Source organism: Verticillium dahliae, genomic scaffold (genome assembly GCF_000150675.1).
Source record: "Verticillium dahliae VdLs.17 supercont1.22 genomic scaffold, whole genome shotgun sequence".
NCBI lineage: Eukaryota > Fungi > Ascomycota > Sordariomycetes > Glomerellales > Plectosphaerellaceae > Verticillium > Verticillium dahliae.
This window is the reverse complement of record NW_009276918.1, coordinates 576,912-589,410: the sequence shown is the minus strand read 5'-3', so window position 1 is coordinate 589,410 and position 12,499 is coordinate 576,912. Positions and strand designations below refer to the sequence as shown.

The 12,499-nt window shown below is 51.8% G+C and overlaps 5 protein-coding genes across 5 annotated transcripts; 2 read left to right on the top strand and 3 right to left on the bottom strand.

The window, feature by feature from the left end:
• Window positions 1-257: 257 nt before the first annotated feature.
• VDAG_08849 (UDP-N-acetylglucosamine transporter YEA4) lies at window positions 258-1,917 on the bottom strand. The gene is made up of 5 exons (XM_009651166.1): window positions 1,564-1,917; window positions 1,465-1,490; window positions 1,392-1,408; window positions 975-1,318; window positions 258-901 (listed from the first exon to the last, which is right to left on the bottom strand). The coding sequence occupies exons 1-5, from the start codon at window positions 1,861-1,863 to the stop codon at window positions 281-283; spliced, it is 1,308 nt and encodes a 435-aa protein (XP_009649461.1). The 5' UTR covers window positions 1,864-1,917; the 3' UTR covers window positions 258-280.
• Window positions 1,918-2,217: 300 nt separating this feature from the next.
• Window positions 2,218-5,205, bottom strand: VDAG_08848 (protein phosphatase PP2A regulatory subunit B). Its single transcript, XM_009651165.1, has 7 exons — window positions 5,116-5,205; window positions 4,396-4,753; window positions 4,272-4,312; window positions 4,091-4,188; window positions 3,381-4,032; window positions 2,727-3,313; window positions 2,218-2,646 (listed from the first exon to the last, which is right to left on the bottom strand). Exons 2-7 carry the CDS (start codon window positions 4,437-4,439, stop codon window positions 2,623-2,625), a joined length of 1,446 nt encoding a protein of 481 aa, XP_009649460.1. The 5' UTR covers window positions 4,440-4,753; window positions 5,116-5,205; the 3' UTR covers window positions 2,218-2,622.
• A 415-nt stretch (window positions 5,206-5,620) lies between these two features.
• Window positions 5,621-6,773, top strand: VDAG_08847 (uncharacterized protein). The gene has a single exon (XM_009651164.1). The coding sequence runs from the start codon at window positions 5,692-5,694 to the stop codon at window positions 6,655-6,657; it is 966 nt and encodes a 321-aa protein (XP_009649459.1). The 5' UTR covers window positions 5,621-5,691; the 3' UTR covers window positions 6,658-6,773.
• Window positions 6,774-7,549: 776 nt separating this feature from the next.
• VDAG_08846 (uncharacterized protein) lies at window positions 7,550-7,915 on the top strand (the record flags this gene model as incomplete). Its single annotated transcript, XM_009651163.1, has 1 exon — window positions 7,550-7,915. One exon carries the CDS (start codon window positions 7,550-7,552, stop codon window positions 7,913-7,915), a length of 366 nt encoding a protein of 121 aa, XP_009649458.1.
• Window positions 7,916-8,609: 694 nt separating this feature from the next.
• Window positions 8,610-11,830, bottom strand: VDAG_08845 (DNA mismatch repair protein mutS; the record flags this gene model as incomplete). The annotated part of the gene is made up of 4 exons (XM_009651162.1): window positions 8,610-10,156; window positions 10,673-10,865; window positions 10,924-11,168; window positions 11,224-11,830. The coding sequence occupies 4 exons, from the start codon at window positions 11,828-11,830 to the stop codon at window positions 8,610-8,612; spliced, it is 2,592 nt and encodes an 863-aa protein (XP_009649457.1).
• Window positions 11,831-12,499: the final 669 nt, after the last annotated feature.

Here is a 12,499-nt window from a genome sequence, read left to right as displayed (position 1 = left end):
TTCTTTGCCGAAGTTATGAAGATGTGAATGATGAACCATTAACAATGGCGAGAGCAAGCATAGACTCTTTTACGGGTGTGTGGCTTGACTGGACCAGCCTCCAGAGAACCAAGCCTAGGTACCTTAGGTACCTACTCAAAACTGATTGCTTGGCCCTTGAGCCTGACTCACCTCAGTACATCACCATTTCAGGCCACGTTTGGAACGACCACAACATGTATAATATGTCATTCGTTTGACCTTGGGGCTCATGATGTGACCTGAAGCTGGTTGAGCTTGTCTATTTCAAATTCGGGTCTTGCTTCGGCTGTGTTCGCGTTGGCTTCTTTTTGGAATCAAGCGAGTATAAGCCTCCAGCCCCAAACACCACTACAGCTCCTAACAACGTTCCAGTGGCAAGGGTGTTTCCAAAAAACCAGATGCTCAACAACAAACTAACCAGCTTCCGTATGTTGAGGACAATTGTAACAGTCAAGGCGGACGAGGCTGCCGCCAGAAGGTTGACGCCTCGAATGCATGCGTACTGCGTCAGAACATTGATAGCAAGGTAGGCCAGCTGGCTGGGAACTTGGATTCCGCTCAAATACACAGATGTTCCGTCGACAGATGGTTCGGACTTGCCAGCCGCCCACGGTGTGAGTGAGAGGGGAGTGCTGTTGGCCAGCCTTCCGTACTGTCTCACAAGAGAAGGCAGGAAGGGCAAGAAGAGTGGCAGGGATAATAGATGAGAGTAGAAGAGGTTCTCCTTCCAGTGGGGGCCATACTTCTTATACGTCTCTTCTGTGTAAAGACCCATAATTGCAGACAGTATTTGAGCCACGAAAAGAATGATAAGGCCAGTCCCGAATGTTGGCTTCGCTTCTCGTGCCTCAGCACTAGCCTTAGTCGATTCTGTGGTGTTCTATCGGAGGCAGAAAATGATTAACAACTGCAATACAGGCCACGTCACTCGTTGGCCGTGGATTGATTGTTACCTTCGTTTGCGAATCTGACCAGGCCGCGGTAATAACCCCTACGGTCAACAGGAGCACGGCAATAATTTGTATGCGCGAATATCGCTTGCCGTACAAGGATCCTGCCGCCATAGTAGTGATACTCCCGCCAGATCGGAGGATAATGTGAACAGGGACTGATATGTCGTAGCTGAACGCATGGTTGTTCAAGACATTGATGCTGAAGAAGAGGAAAATATTCACCATCCAACGTCGGAGAGGAACTTTGTTTGGCCGAATGAACAATGGTGGTCGCGAGCGATCAAGTTGTGAGATGTACCCAGTAACAGCTACGAACAAGAACTGCACGAATGTCAAGAGCGTGCCTGGTTGGTAATAAAAGATTGATGTCAGATATGGATCGTGTTCGTGATGAGGTGGTTTCGTGGAGAAGCATACCGCTTGAAGGCTCAACTCTAATGGTATCAAAGGTTAGTGTTTGCAAATGGGAAGTGGGAAGCTGCAAACTGACTTGATAATGGCTTCAAGAGCGTAAACCTACACAGCGTTAAGATCAGCCTGATGCGCTCGGCCAACCGAGCATGATGGTGCAACGGAACAAGCTACGCACATTAGAACAGCAGCCACCAAAGATCAATCCAAGCATAACCCCAATTGCAAGCCATTGAGGGAGCGTATCGACAACCAAGCGTCTTGCAAGCGTTGCGGGCCCCTGCGACAAGGCCTGCCTCTCACGCTCGCCGTGTTGTTTCTCGTAATCGATGTGGTCAGTGTCGGCCGTTTCGTTGGCTGTATTCAGGGGTTGCATAGCGCCTGTTTGTCGAGTAGTCGATTGGGCCTTCTCCGTGACAGTTGTTTCGTGGGTGCCCCGCGGCGGACCACGTCTTCTGCTTGTCGAGCTTGCAGTCATCGAGATGGTCTCACCCTACAACGCAAACGGGGGCATGGAAGGAAAGTTGACCGTGGGAGCGAGCGACGTAGAGAGGATGCTTGGATGGCCAATGAGGGGCGATGAAACAGCGCTGGGGGCTCAGGTTCTAGAGACAGAGGTGTCCCGTTGATCCGCACAACGCCTTAGTGAGTACTGGTCGGCAAGTGGTAACGTGTCGCCCCACCATAACACCCCATTCTAGCCAAGCCGAGTATTTATAGGGGACTTGTAAGGAGCCTGGAACAGGGGTCAAGACACAATGCTCCCGACATGCCCATACGACGACTCACATCTAGGTAATTACACAGAAACCACAGACAGTGCACAATGATTGGACAATTTTTCTTGTCATGAACTTCGCTTTAGGCCTATTCGCTATCAAGTCGCTACTGAGGGGCGGAAGAGAGAGCACCATGGTAAGCATGCTCACTAGGTGTGCGGCTGTATCTGGCAGATGTGTCTTCACAGCCTGCCCCCCCCTCTCTTCAACTACTTGACCCTGTGTCTGCCAACATAGCTTTTTGTCATATGAAGACAGCCGAAACGGAAGAACCATGTTCATCCGCTGACGGTGCACACATTGTTTCAGCTTAGGCTGTGCTCACAATGCCAAGTCCCATGCAGCATGATCTATTAGCTGCCGGGAGTTCGACGGCATCTGGACCACAGACACGGGCAGCATGCGCCACATGATGCGGCCCAGCACGGATTGCCTTTCGACGATGCGATTCGTATAGCTTACAGGGCCGAAAAGACGAAGAGCTTCGGGTCACGAGTCAGTATGTCATCGAAAGAAGCTGGGACCCCCGAAAGCAAAACTCAAGTAAGGTGGGTCAACTTACATTGTTCGTTGCTGCGATGGCAATACTATCCTCGAAAGGATGCCAGCTCATATGCAGAATCTTCTTGTTGAAGTCGATTTGGTCAGCATCCGTCTCCTTACGCATTCTCTGACCCTGGGCCCCAGCAGCTGGGCTACCAGCACGCGATCCGCTCTTTTTCCCATTTGTCGACGTAGGGCTGGTTGCTGCGTTGATCGGTGTTGGCACGCCAACCTTCTTCGCTTTGAAGGCTGACTTGTCGGCCTGCAACACGACTTCAACCTCCTTCTCGGGATCCGTCGGGTAGATCATGAAGTTGTTGTTGTAACTGCCTGTCATTACATTCTTGGCATCGCCAGAAAAGACGACCTCGAACTTGTCGAAAATGCTGTCATTTTCATATGTGTCGCAAAGGCGAGGTCGCAGGTGTTCGTGGATCGGGATTGTCTTCACAGGTTGTCGTTCCATGTTTATGTCCCAGATCTTGACTGTCAGATAGTCGCGTGAAAGGATGTACCGTCCATCGAAGGAGAAGCGCACATCCGAGATGGACGAGATAATTTCGGAGAAGAACGACCTAGATGAAGGATCTTCTTCTTGCTCAAACACTACGAAGCAGGACTCAGGTTAGCTACCGCAGTGATACTAGAATGCAGGAGTAAGCGTGGAACATACACTTTGCATGCTGGTCGCACAAGGCACTTTCGCGCATGTCAGCCAGCTTGATGGTGCCTTTCGAGCTCGCATACATGAACCAGTTGCAGCTCTGGGGGTGGAACTCGGCAGCAGTGATGACCTCCGTAAGCTCTTCCATGTTTGCGGGCTTGATGTCGACAATGTTAAAACTTTGGTCCTGGATGTTGAGATTCCAAAGGTTGATACGAAGATCATCGCTGCTGATGAAGGTTTCGCCGTCGCTATTCACTGATATGCTGTTGATGTGATACGCGTGAGCGTTGGCATATGTCCGTCGCGGCACGGCTGCGACGACGGTATCATGGTGGGTGAGGCGGGGCAGTTTGAGGTCGGTTGCGTTTCTGAACTGAGACGGAGGCGGCGCTCTGGTTGCGCCGCCGCCGCCGGCGACATTGCTTGGGGTGAGGTCGTGCGACAGGTTGTTCTCCGCGACAACCTTGAGTGACTTTTCGAAGACCTTCCATAGCTTGATGGTCTTATCATTGGTCGACAGAAGATAATGGGATGCATTTTGTCGACGACACCATTTGATCTTGTTGATCTTCTCTTCGATCTCCAGGGACTTGAGATAGTCAAACTCGGGTTCGTGGGACTGGAACTCTGTGTGGAACTTGTATTCGCATGTCTTCTTCTAGAAAGGGGTGTCAATAAAAACGCGATCACCTTATTTGCCTACGTTGGCCACTTACTGTCTCATTCCGTTCGAAAAGTACAACACGTCCACCCTTGTCTCCCGTTGCTAGGTAGTTGCCGGTGTGATCGAATTCGACGGTGGAGATGATATCGGCTGCGAGGAGTCAGTCGTCAGACTTCCACGACATTGGAAAGGTTTGTGCTCCATCTCGCTGTATCATGTTGGGATCGACTCACCTTCAGTGATATCTTCCACATCGCCCTTGTCGCCGAAGCACCTATCCAGTGCTGGTCAGCTCAATCCCAAGACGAATCCCGCACACGGCAGGCGGATGGGAAAGGAAAGAAGAGGGCGGCATACTGCGTGAACTTCCATGTCGGAGAGTTCGTGTCGCTGTCTACCATTTTTCCCGCGAGTGCCGATGGAGGGGTAGAGTTGAGTACGACTGGGAATCGACAGACAGACACGCTTGCCTCAAGGATACAGTTTGGCAAATGGTCGGCCTAGAGGCGTGGACTTTCCAAGTCCAAAGGTGGTTATGCGGCGATCGTTCTTGGGAACAAGTTGTCTTTCGGAGCTGAGCACCTCGGAGTGAGCGAAGAATGCTGAGGTAGGTGCTTGTGTGGTTCAAGCGCCTAGAGGAGAAAAGGGGTGACGTGCGATTGTCACAAGCGATGGTCGGCGAGTGATAAAAGATGAAAATTCGTGAGGTCGGCCTCTGCGTCGATTGTCAGTTGCGTTCGAGTAGTGATCGACGGAATGGATGGGGGACGAGGACGACAGCAAGAAGCGGTGGAAGGCTGCGCGCAACGACCAAACAGCGACGAAATGCGCGAGTAGCGTGACAAGGTGACGGGCAAGAATAATAGGCAACTAGCTACCTTGTCTGTAGACACTGGCCTCAGTAGGTAGGTAGGTAGGTATGGCTTGGTCGCGCGTGCGGTGATGATGCAGCTCAGGGAAGGGCAAGTGCGTGTTGGTCGGGTGGAGGGGCAGGGACCTGGAACTGGAAGGCTAGAGGGGAGTTGAAGCCAAAGGACAGCCCCGAGACGACGGGCATGCAGTCATAGCTTGCCTTACCTCCTATCAAGGTAGATTGGTGGTGACCAGTTACCTAAGTCACTTTGGGTTACAACAGTGGAAGCGGGTGGAAAGGTGTGTACCAGCAGGGCGGCGTCTGGGTGTGGTGTTGGTAATCGTCGAGTAATGCGGTTGAGGTAAGGTACGTGGGTTGGGCTCGACGTGGTGCAGCAGTGTGGTGTGCGGGATGGGCGGTGGTCCCAGTGTCTGCTTAGGTCGGACCTAACTACCTCGACGGCAATGCCCCACCCAGTACACCTGGGTGCACAGCATGATGATAAGACAACCGATAACCGTACGGCGGGTGCCTCTTATGGTATAAATACATCGCCCCGAGAACAGAATTTCGCTCATCCAAACCAAGTGGACGCATATCCGTCGGGGCTCGTATCGATAGATCGGCTGAACGAACCGTAGTGCCGACTGCACCCCATATGCCAGGTACCTACCGACCTACCTAGGCACCTTAAGCTAATGTGCCAGCCTCGGTAAAAGTACCCCCATCAGCACATAACTTCCATCTTCCTCGCTTGCCTCGACATCCTTTGAGTGTTTGTCACCGGTCAATACGCAACTATGACAATTTCAGACGATCCTGATGGGAAGGCTTCGAGAAAAGGCAAGGAACATGATACAGAAGACGTTCTTCTCGCCCTGGACTCAGAAGTCAAAACGTCACCATCTCCCTCGCTAGTCTCTCGCCTCCAGGCTTCAGCCACGGCCCTATCCCGCACAGTGATCAGTGGACAGCCCGAGAGTGCAGTGCTTGGAACTACTTCTAGCGATAAACAGCAACAGTCATCTGGCGGGACTTCCACCTCTGCGGCAGCGACAGCGACCTCACTATCCCTACCCCTTTCGAGGCAAGGGAACACGAGCAGCAACAAATCCAGCAGCCCTGGGCATAGTCATGTTTCAGAAAGTCAGTACAACAACTTTATCAATTCACCAACAACAGCGACTTCATCGTCGATCGGTCCAGGATCTTCATCGACCCACCAGCTCGTGAACCAGGTGCGCCCAGCTTTCTCTGGCTTCACTGGGGGGCCGTCAGAATGGGAGGTGCAAGCAAGTCGCGATGGTATTGAAGCAGTCCAGCTTTTGTCGGATCCAGAAACCCAAGACATCATCACACGTGACAGCTTGGAGTCAACCCCTGTGCTGTCGCCACATGAAATCGCAACGCTGAGGTTGGCTCTTTTTGGAGAGAACCAGTCTCAAACCGTGGAGCGAACCGGCCAGGGTTGGGACGAACTTTTAAATTTTCAGCCAGACTTCCTGATCGCGGGCGACAGGGATGCAAGCTATCAGCATCTTGGTATTCGAGATCCTCAACGGGCCACTCGCACTTGGCTCGCAGATTGGAGACATGTCCTTAGCTCCTACACTGATGAAGTATGGGGAGACTTGGGGCCTCTTGCAGAAGCTGCCCGCAATGAGCTCAACGACACAGGGGACCAGATAAGCGACAGCCCACCAACAGATATGAGGGCTCTGGGTCGATTGAGGCAGATTTTGGCACATGTTCGAGACTCGCATTGATTGAGGACTACACTTTCTGGGTACTCGACTACCTACCTTACGGTGCGAGACACATTTGTTGCCTAGCCAACATCGCTTAGGCTACTGAACCAATCAAGTAGTGCATTCGGCTGCCATGCACCTACCTACCATGATGCCTGCACAAGCTGGGCCTTCTGTGTGCTCGCCAGCCACCACCCGCCCAGCCATTTGTATTACCAGCATCCAGGCCATGAACCCGCAACCGTCCTGATATATCGGCCACACCTTTCTTGTCCCAGGCAACGATTGCGATCCCCAGCTTCGTCACCTACGCCCTTCCAAAGTTGCTAAAAGCTCTGAAAGCTCTACCAGCGCTCTTCTGGCGTGGTGTCGGTCGGCCCGCTTATCTCTACCCCGCTCCCAGCTGTACCAGAGCCCCATATTGAAGATGCTTCTACAAGCCAACTTACTATCAACGGCTACAGCGAAACGCCGCTTGTTACAGTTTCACTTAGGGCTTTCCCTTTGGCTGTCTGTTTCAGCGGGGTCACTTTCAGCTCCAACAACACTCCCGACAGCAGCTTTAGATATACCATTAGCGTACAATTACGCAGCAGCCCACCAGCTTTTTCGAAGACAGAGTGCCGACTGCCCCGCTGGCACATACCTGTGCTCTACCTCTTTAGGTACAGACTTCAGCGGCATCTGCTGTCAAAACAACCAGGTTTGCGAACTTGACGACAGCAACCAACCGGCTTGTTGTCCATCCGGGTAAGCTGATGAATCGCCTCCCAAAGTCTACACCCGACGGCAGGGCTAATACACTTGATGGTACAGAGCTGTATGTACAGGCACAGCGCCAGACTCTCCAGCCGGGCAACCGACTGCGTCTGCTTCGTTTGTTGCAAACACCTTCTTTCCCTTCCCCTACATGGCGACGTCTCTCGACCAAGGTGAATGCTCATCTGCCTTGAGCCAATGTTCAGAGAACTACGACACATGCGTCACGGAACTTGAAGGAGGTAGCAATGATTTCGCTGTCACGATCGTTGTTCCCGGGGGAGGGGGCACTACTGTCGCCGCCAGTCATCCCAGTCTCGGCACATCGGCCACGCCTGTCTGTTCCAGCCTCAGTTCCCAGGCTTGCTTCGGCCTGGAACCGTCCCACTGCGACCAGCCCACTTCAGTAAATGGAGTTGTAATCGAGTCAGGTTCACTGGCTAAGCCCACGGCATACCCCGTTGGCGGCGCTGTCGCAGCCGGCTTCGGGGTTGCCATGCTTGGGCTTTGGGGTTGAACTGATGTATCCCGCGTCTATTTTTGTCGGTCAGTCAAGGGACCCATCAACGTCACGAATTATGTCTTTCAATGGGATTGCGGTACATGATTAAACCTTGTTTGTTATCATGACGTTGTCTCCTCTTCTTTTAATGTTTGCCTAAGCGGGAGAAACGAAGCATCAGGTCAATGGCTTTCTGGCTCGACGGCCCACTCGGTTAATCATGAACAGAGGCCCAAAGGTGCTGATGCTATGCGGCACGCTCGTTCATGATGTTGTTGTTTGGTCTAAACACATCTAGGCTCAAGGTTTATTTACGTATGTATTTGGGTGATAGTACGTCGTGAGTGGATTAGCATTTAACGGAACACCAGCACCTTCAGGGCGGCTCCCCACCCCTTTCGCCTCATCCTTCACCCTGTCTCGGTCAGGAACGAGGCTCAAGCTTCAAACACGGCTGGTGTAGCGATACAATCTGTAGGGTATACGTGCTCTCAGTGGTCCTAACATCCTTTTGCATAGAAAAATGTACATTTTTGTGTTTGAGGTGCGAGTGGGACAATTCAGGCCATGAGATACTTTTCGTGCTCGCACCGCCTTTCCGGGCACCAAAGGTTCTGCGGACCAAAACTTCTCAGTTCCCCATCTGTACAGGGCACTGTAGGATGCTGCTGAAGCGACATCTGACTACAATCTCCTTATTAGCGGTGTCTCACAGGTGGCAGTTCGAGCCCGTGTCTTCGTAGAGAACACTCCTCAGAGTGTTCCGGATATTCCCAACGTCCCCGACGGCACCTATGGCCAGGTTGCGCGGCGCAACGTTGAGGAAACGTCGAGCGACATCCTCAGCATCCCTCAGTCTGTTGTAGTCTTCGGCATCAAGCGTAGTATATGCTGCGTTCAAGTCCTCGTTACTTGAAAGGATATGGGCGATAGTCTTTGCGCGATCAACGACTGAGCTGTCAACCCCACTCAGCGCTGCACAAATAGCGCCAAAGCTTTCCGTAGAGACCCCAGGTATCAATCTGTATAGGTATACGAGCTGATTGTCGGGTCGGCTAACCCTTGAGTCGAGACGAATATCCATGTGCGCAAGCGTCAGGTACGGAGATTCACTGACATGTCGCCCTTCAAAAATCTCATGGAAATGTGTAGCTGCGAGCACACGAGGTGTCTTGGTCCTCAGCGAGACGAAATGGTTGACCAAGGCTGCCATCAATCCTGCTCCGTCGTCGCTTGCAGTTCCCTTCCCAAACTCGTCAACAAGAACTAGACTTCGGGGACTAGCTGACTTAAGGCAGAATGCTACTTGTTTGAGGTCTACGGCAAACGAGCTCTCGTTCCTTGAGACAGTTTCGCGTGTTGATAGTCGCGTTAAAATCTTGTCTGTCAGGCCAACAATTGCCTCCTCTGCAGGAACGTAGCTGCCAATATGAGCCAAATAAGTGATCAAAGCAACGTGTTTGAGATAGACGCTTTTCCCTGAATGATTCGGCCCTGTAAGTACGGTCATGCTGGCACATTCTGAGGTGTTCATCGGTAAATGTCCCGAGCTACGGGATTCAAATCCAAGGCCCGGGGTCTCGTGATCTTCACCTCCGGACAGATAGCAGTCGTTAGGGATATAAAGGGGCAACACCAGTTCTTGCAGTGGATGCCGGCCAGCGCGGATACTCAGGACATTCGACATCGTCACCTTTGGTGCTGTCCAGCCATATTTCCCTGCCGCAAGCGCCATCGCCACTAAAGCATCCAGCTCGCCGCAGATGTCGGCTGCGGCCAGCAAAGCGTCTTCATGAACCATGACATCGACGGCGAGGTTGTGAAGGATTTCAACCTCGAGATCTTTACTATAGTCAGTGTGGAAACACAGCTTGAGATCACTTGGCCTACCAAGAATACCACCGTACATGTCGCCTAGATGTGCATCCAGCTCTCGCATCCGACGGTTCTTGTAGTACGCTTTTCGTTCCGCGGAGAACATTATCTGCCAGTTGTCACAGTCCAGGCCCTGACCGTCGTACATTGGCTCTTCGCTATCAGGGCAGAGCGGAACCATGGTCAAGAATCCAAGTTGTGGCCAGAATATGCAACTTGTGACGATGTTGCGTGCCCATTCCGGAAGCTCATTAGAAAGATCAGATACCACCTGACTCAATAAGTCTTCCATGCCGTTGTAGTCTCGCTTGAGTCGGTCAAGCTCGTCGTTGACTCCCCACCGGACTGTGACTCGAGAATTTGGCCTAGATTCGCGGAAGTCTATGGTTGAACCAACAGTCTCGCCCAATTCTTTCATGGTGTTCGGGGATATTATGCGGACTATCTGTGCTTCTGGTCAGCATGATATTGCTTGATATTGGTCTTGTGGGGTGTTCTCTACAGTCTCAGCTAAGATGATCTCGCCCACTGGGCTTAATCCTCTAATCGCTTCTCTCAGCTGCAAAGCGCCCACAACGAACCGCCTCAATGTCCACCAAACACCCCTATTAAAGGATCCCCGACCAGACGTAGAATCCACACCTTTACGAAGCTTTATGATGCTTCGTCGTATATCTGGCACTTTGCGGAGAATTCGACATATGGTTTCCAAGGTCTCAGAATTTCCTGGCTGCAGCAGGAACGAGATAGTCCGCTGTCTCTCATGGATCAAATTGAGGTCGACGGTAGGCCTGACAATCATCTGACGGAATTTCGTCTTTCCTTGTGGAGTTCCCGCCAAGGCGCTGAATAGGCCATATATCGACAGGCTTTCTTTACCCCCCTGAGTGGTCTTACTTGTACCCCGTGCCTGGTTGTTAGGGTGAGATTCTGACCGTAGTATTTGCAAGGATGACATTGTGTCATTGCTGACGAGCAAGTAGTCCTTCAGAGCAAACATTTGCAAGTCACGGCATCTTATGTGGCCTGGATCATCCGCGTGGCCATCGTATCGGGAGAGTTCGCCGAGAATTGCTCCTGCACAAGCGACCTACTATGGTTGAGCAGAATATTCGCACGGTTTATATAAGAATTTCAATCCAGCGTACCGATGACAGACTATCGAGGTCGATAAACGAGCTCAGTCGTGTAACCCCGATGATTGCAGAATGTAGTCGTAGCTCAGAGGTGGATTCGAAGCTCTCCGTCGTGCCACCAGCGAGACCAGGTCGTACGACAGCTCGCAGAGCCGACATGGAGGATAGTTTTAGGTTTGCAAGTCGCTTCACAGCATTGCTATGACTGAAGTTGGCAGAGGTCAGCATTCGTATCGCGTATGAGCACTGCCCGGAGCCTACACGAACAAGACTTAGCGACTACAAGAACTAATCAGTCCCATGTCCACGTACCTTCATCCCATATATTCGCATGCCTTTCAAACAGACTCACGACGACCTCTGGCGTCTTGAGGGGCAGTAAAACGACTGTAGGCTGGACGTGTGCCAAAAGAGCCTCTAAAACATCAACATCGGCATATTGCATGTCGTGAAGGATCCGTAGCTCTTGCGTGTTGGTGGCAAAGTAGGCGCATCCCAAACTGCCCCTCTCCACGAAGCTGACGGCCAAAACGACTTCTTCTGCATTGACTGTCTCGTAGAAATCGCCGCTCTCGTTGTTCTGGATATTCTCGGGTGTGGTTCCAAGAGCATGTGCCTGTCCCTGTTCGAAAAGCCGAGAAGGGCTGCTAAAGGCATCATCTGAGCCATCGGGTGGCGTGCTTGGAAGAACTGTTTGTTGGGCATGAGGCCTCGCGCGGAAACTACGCTCAGAACGAGATCCTTCAAAGTGAATAGGCATGTGAGACAGGTTACTTGACGAGCGTTTGTCAGTTCTGCGTTTGAAGTCAATGACCCCCGAGCCTCGACCTCGTCCGCGACTGTGGACTTGGCTTCTGCATTGGCTCGAGCCGCCGCGGGCTCGCTGGTGATGAGAGAACCGTCTGCCGGATGCAGGCATTTTCATCTAGAGCAAGGGCGTGATGGAGTTTTCCGGAGGTATCTAGTGTGTCCTGTAGGTGTTGCAAATATGAAGGCAGGGCAGTCAGACCATCTAGGACACAACTGTGTAAGGTTGCTACAGTTTGGGGAAAATCGATAGATCTGAGCTTCGACGTATACGAAGCTAACACGCGCTGTGAGATGTCGTACAACAGGATTCCCGATTGACATAAGGGTTCGTGATTGTTGTTGTATATACCTACCTTAAGGTAGGTAGGTATGCACCAAGGTCCCGTGCACTAAGTTGCCTTACCTAGGTACCTACCTTAGGTAGGTACCCAAGGTGGTAGGAAAGGTAGGCAAGTATCAAGGAGACAAGGAAACGACTGATCCGTAGGTGCTGCTGCCTTCAGGGAAATACGCACCCCCACAATGCACCTGATTACCAAATTGGCATGATCGTGTGGCTGCTGCCTAGGTGCCTTACCTAAGTACCTAGGTTGGGTCTGATGAATACCAATGCAGCAGCAATACAAGCAAAGACATGGAAATGGTACTCGCGCAGAGAAGTCCGCCGAAGCTGTGTTTTTTCATGTTTGCACTTTGCGACATGGCTAACACGCTGTTAATTGGCAATACTTGTGGATGAGAATGATTAGGCATCTGCCAATTGGGAGTACCATGGTGA

Excerpts from the sequence above, each read along its gene's own strand:
- VDAG_08849 (XM_009651166.1), bottom strand. The coding sequence starts at position 1,863 with ATGACTGCAAGCTCGACAAGCAGAAGACGTGGTCCGCCGCGGGGCACC. Across the intron at positions 1,491-1,563 it reads TTGGTGGCTGCTGTTCTAAT|GTTTACGCTCTTGAAGCCAT; the intron begins GTGCGTAGCTTG and ends AACGCTGTGTAG. Across the intron at positions 902-974 it reads GGTCAGATTCGCAAACGAAG|AACACCACAGAATCGACTAA; the intron begins GTAACAATCAAT and ends TGCCTCCGATAG.
- VDAG_08848 (XM_009651165.1), bottom strand. The coding sequence starts at position 4,439 with ATGGTAGACAGCGACACGAACTCTCCGACATGGAAGTTCACGCA. Across the intron at positions 4,189-4,271 it reads TGTGGAAGATATCACTGAAG|CCGATATCATCTCCACCGTC; the intron begins GTGAGTCGATCC and ends GACTCCTCGCAG. Across the intron at positions 3,314-3,380 it reads GTGCGACCAGCATGCAAAGT|TGTTTGAGCAAGAAGAAGAT; the intron begins GTATGTTCCACG and ends CCTGCTTCGTAG.
- VDAG_08847 (XM_009651164.1), top strand. The coding sequence starts at position 5,692 with ATGACAATTTCAGACGATCCTGATGGGAAGGCTTCGAGAAAAGGCAAG.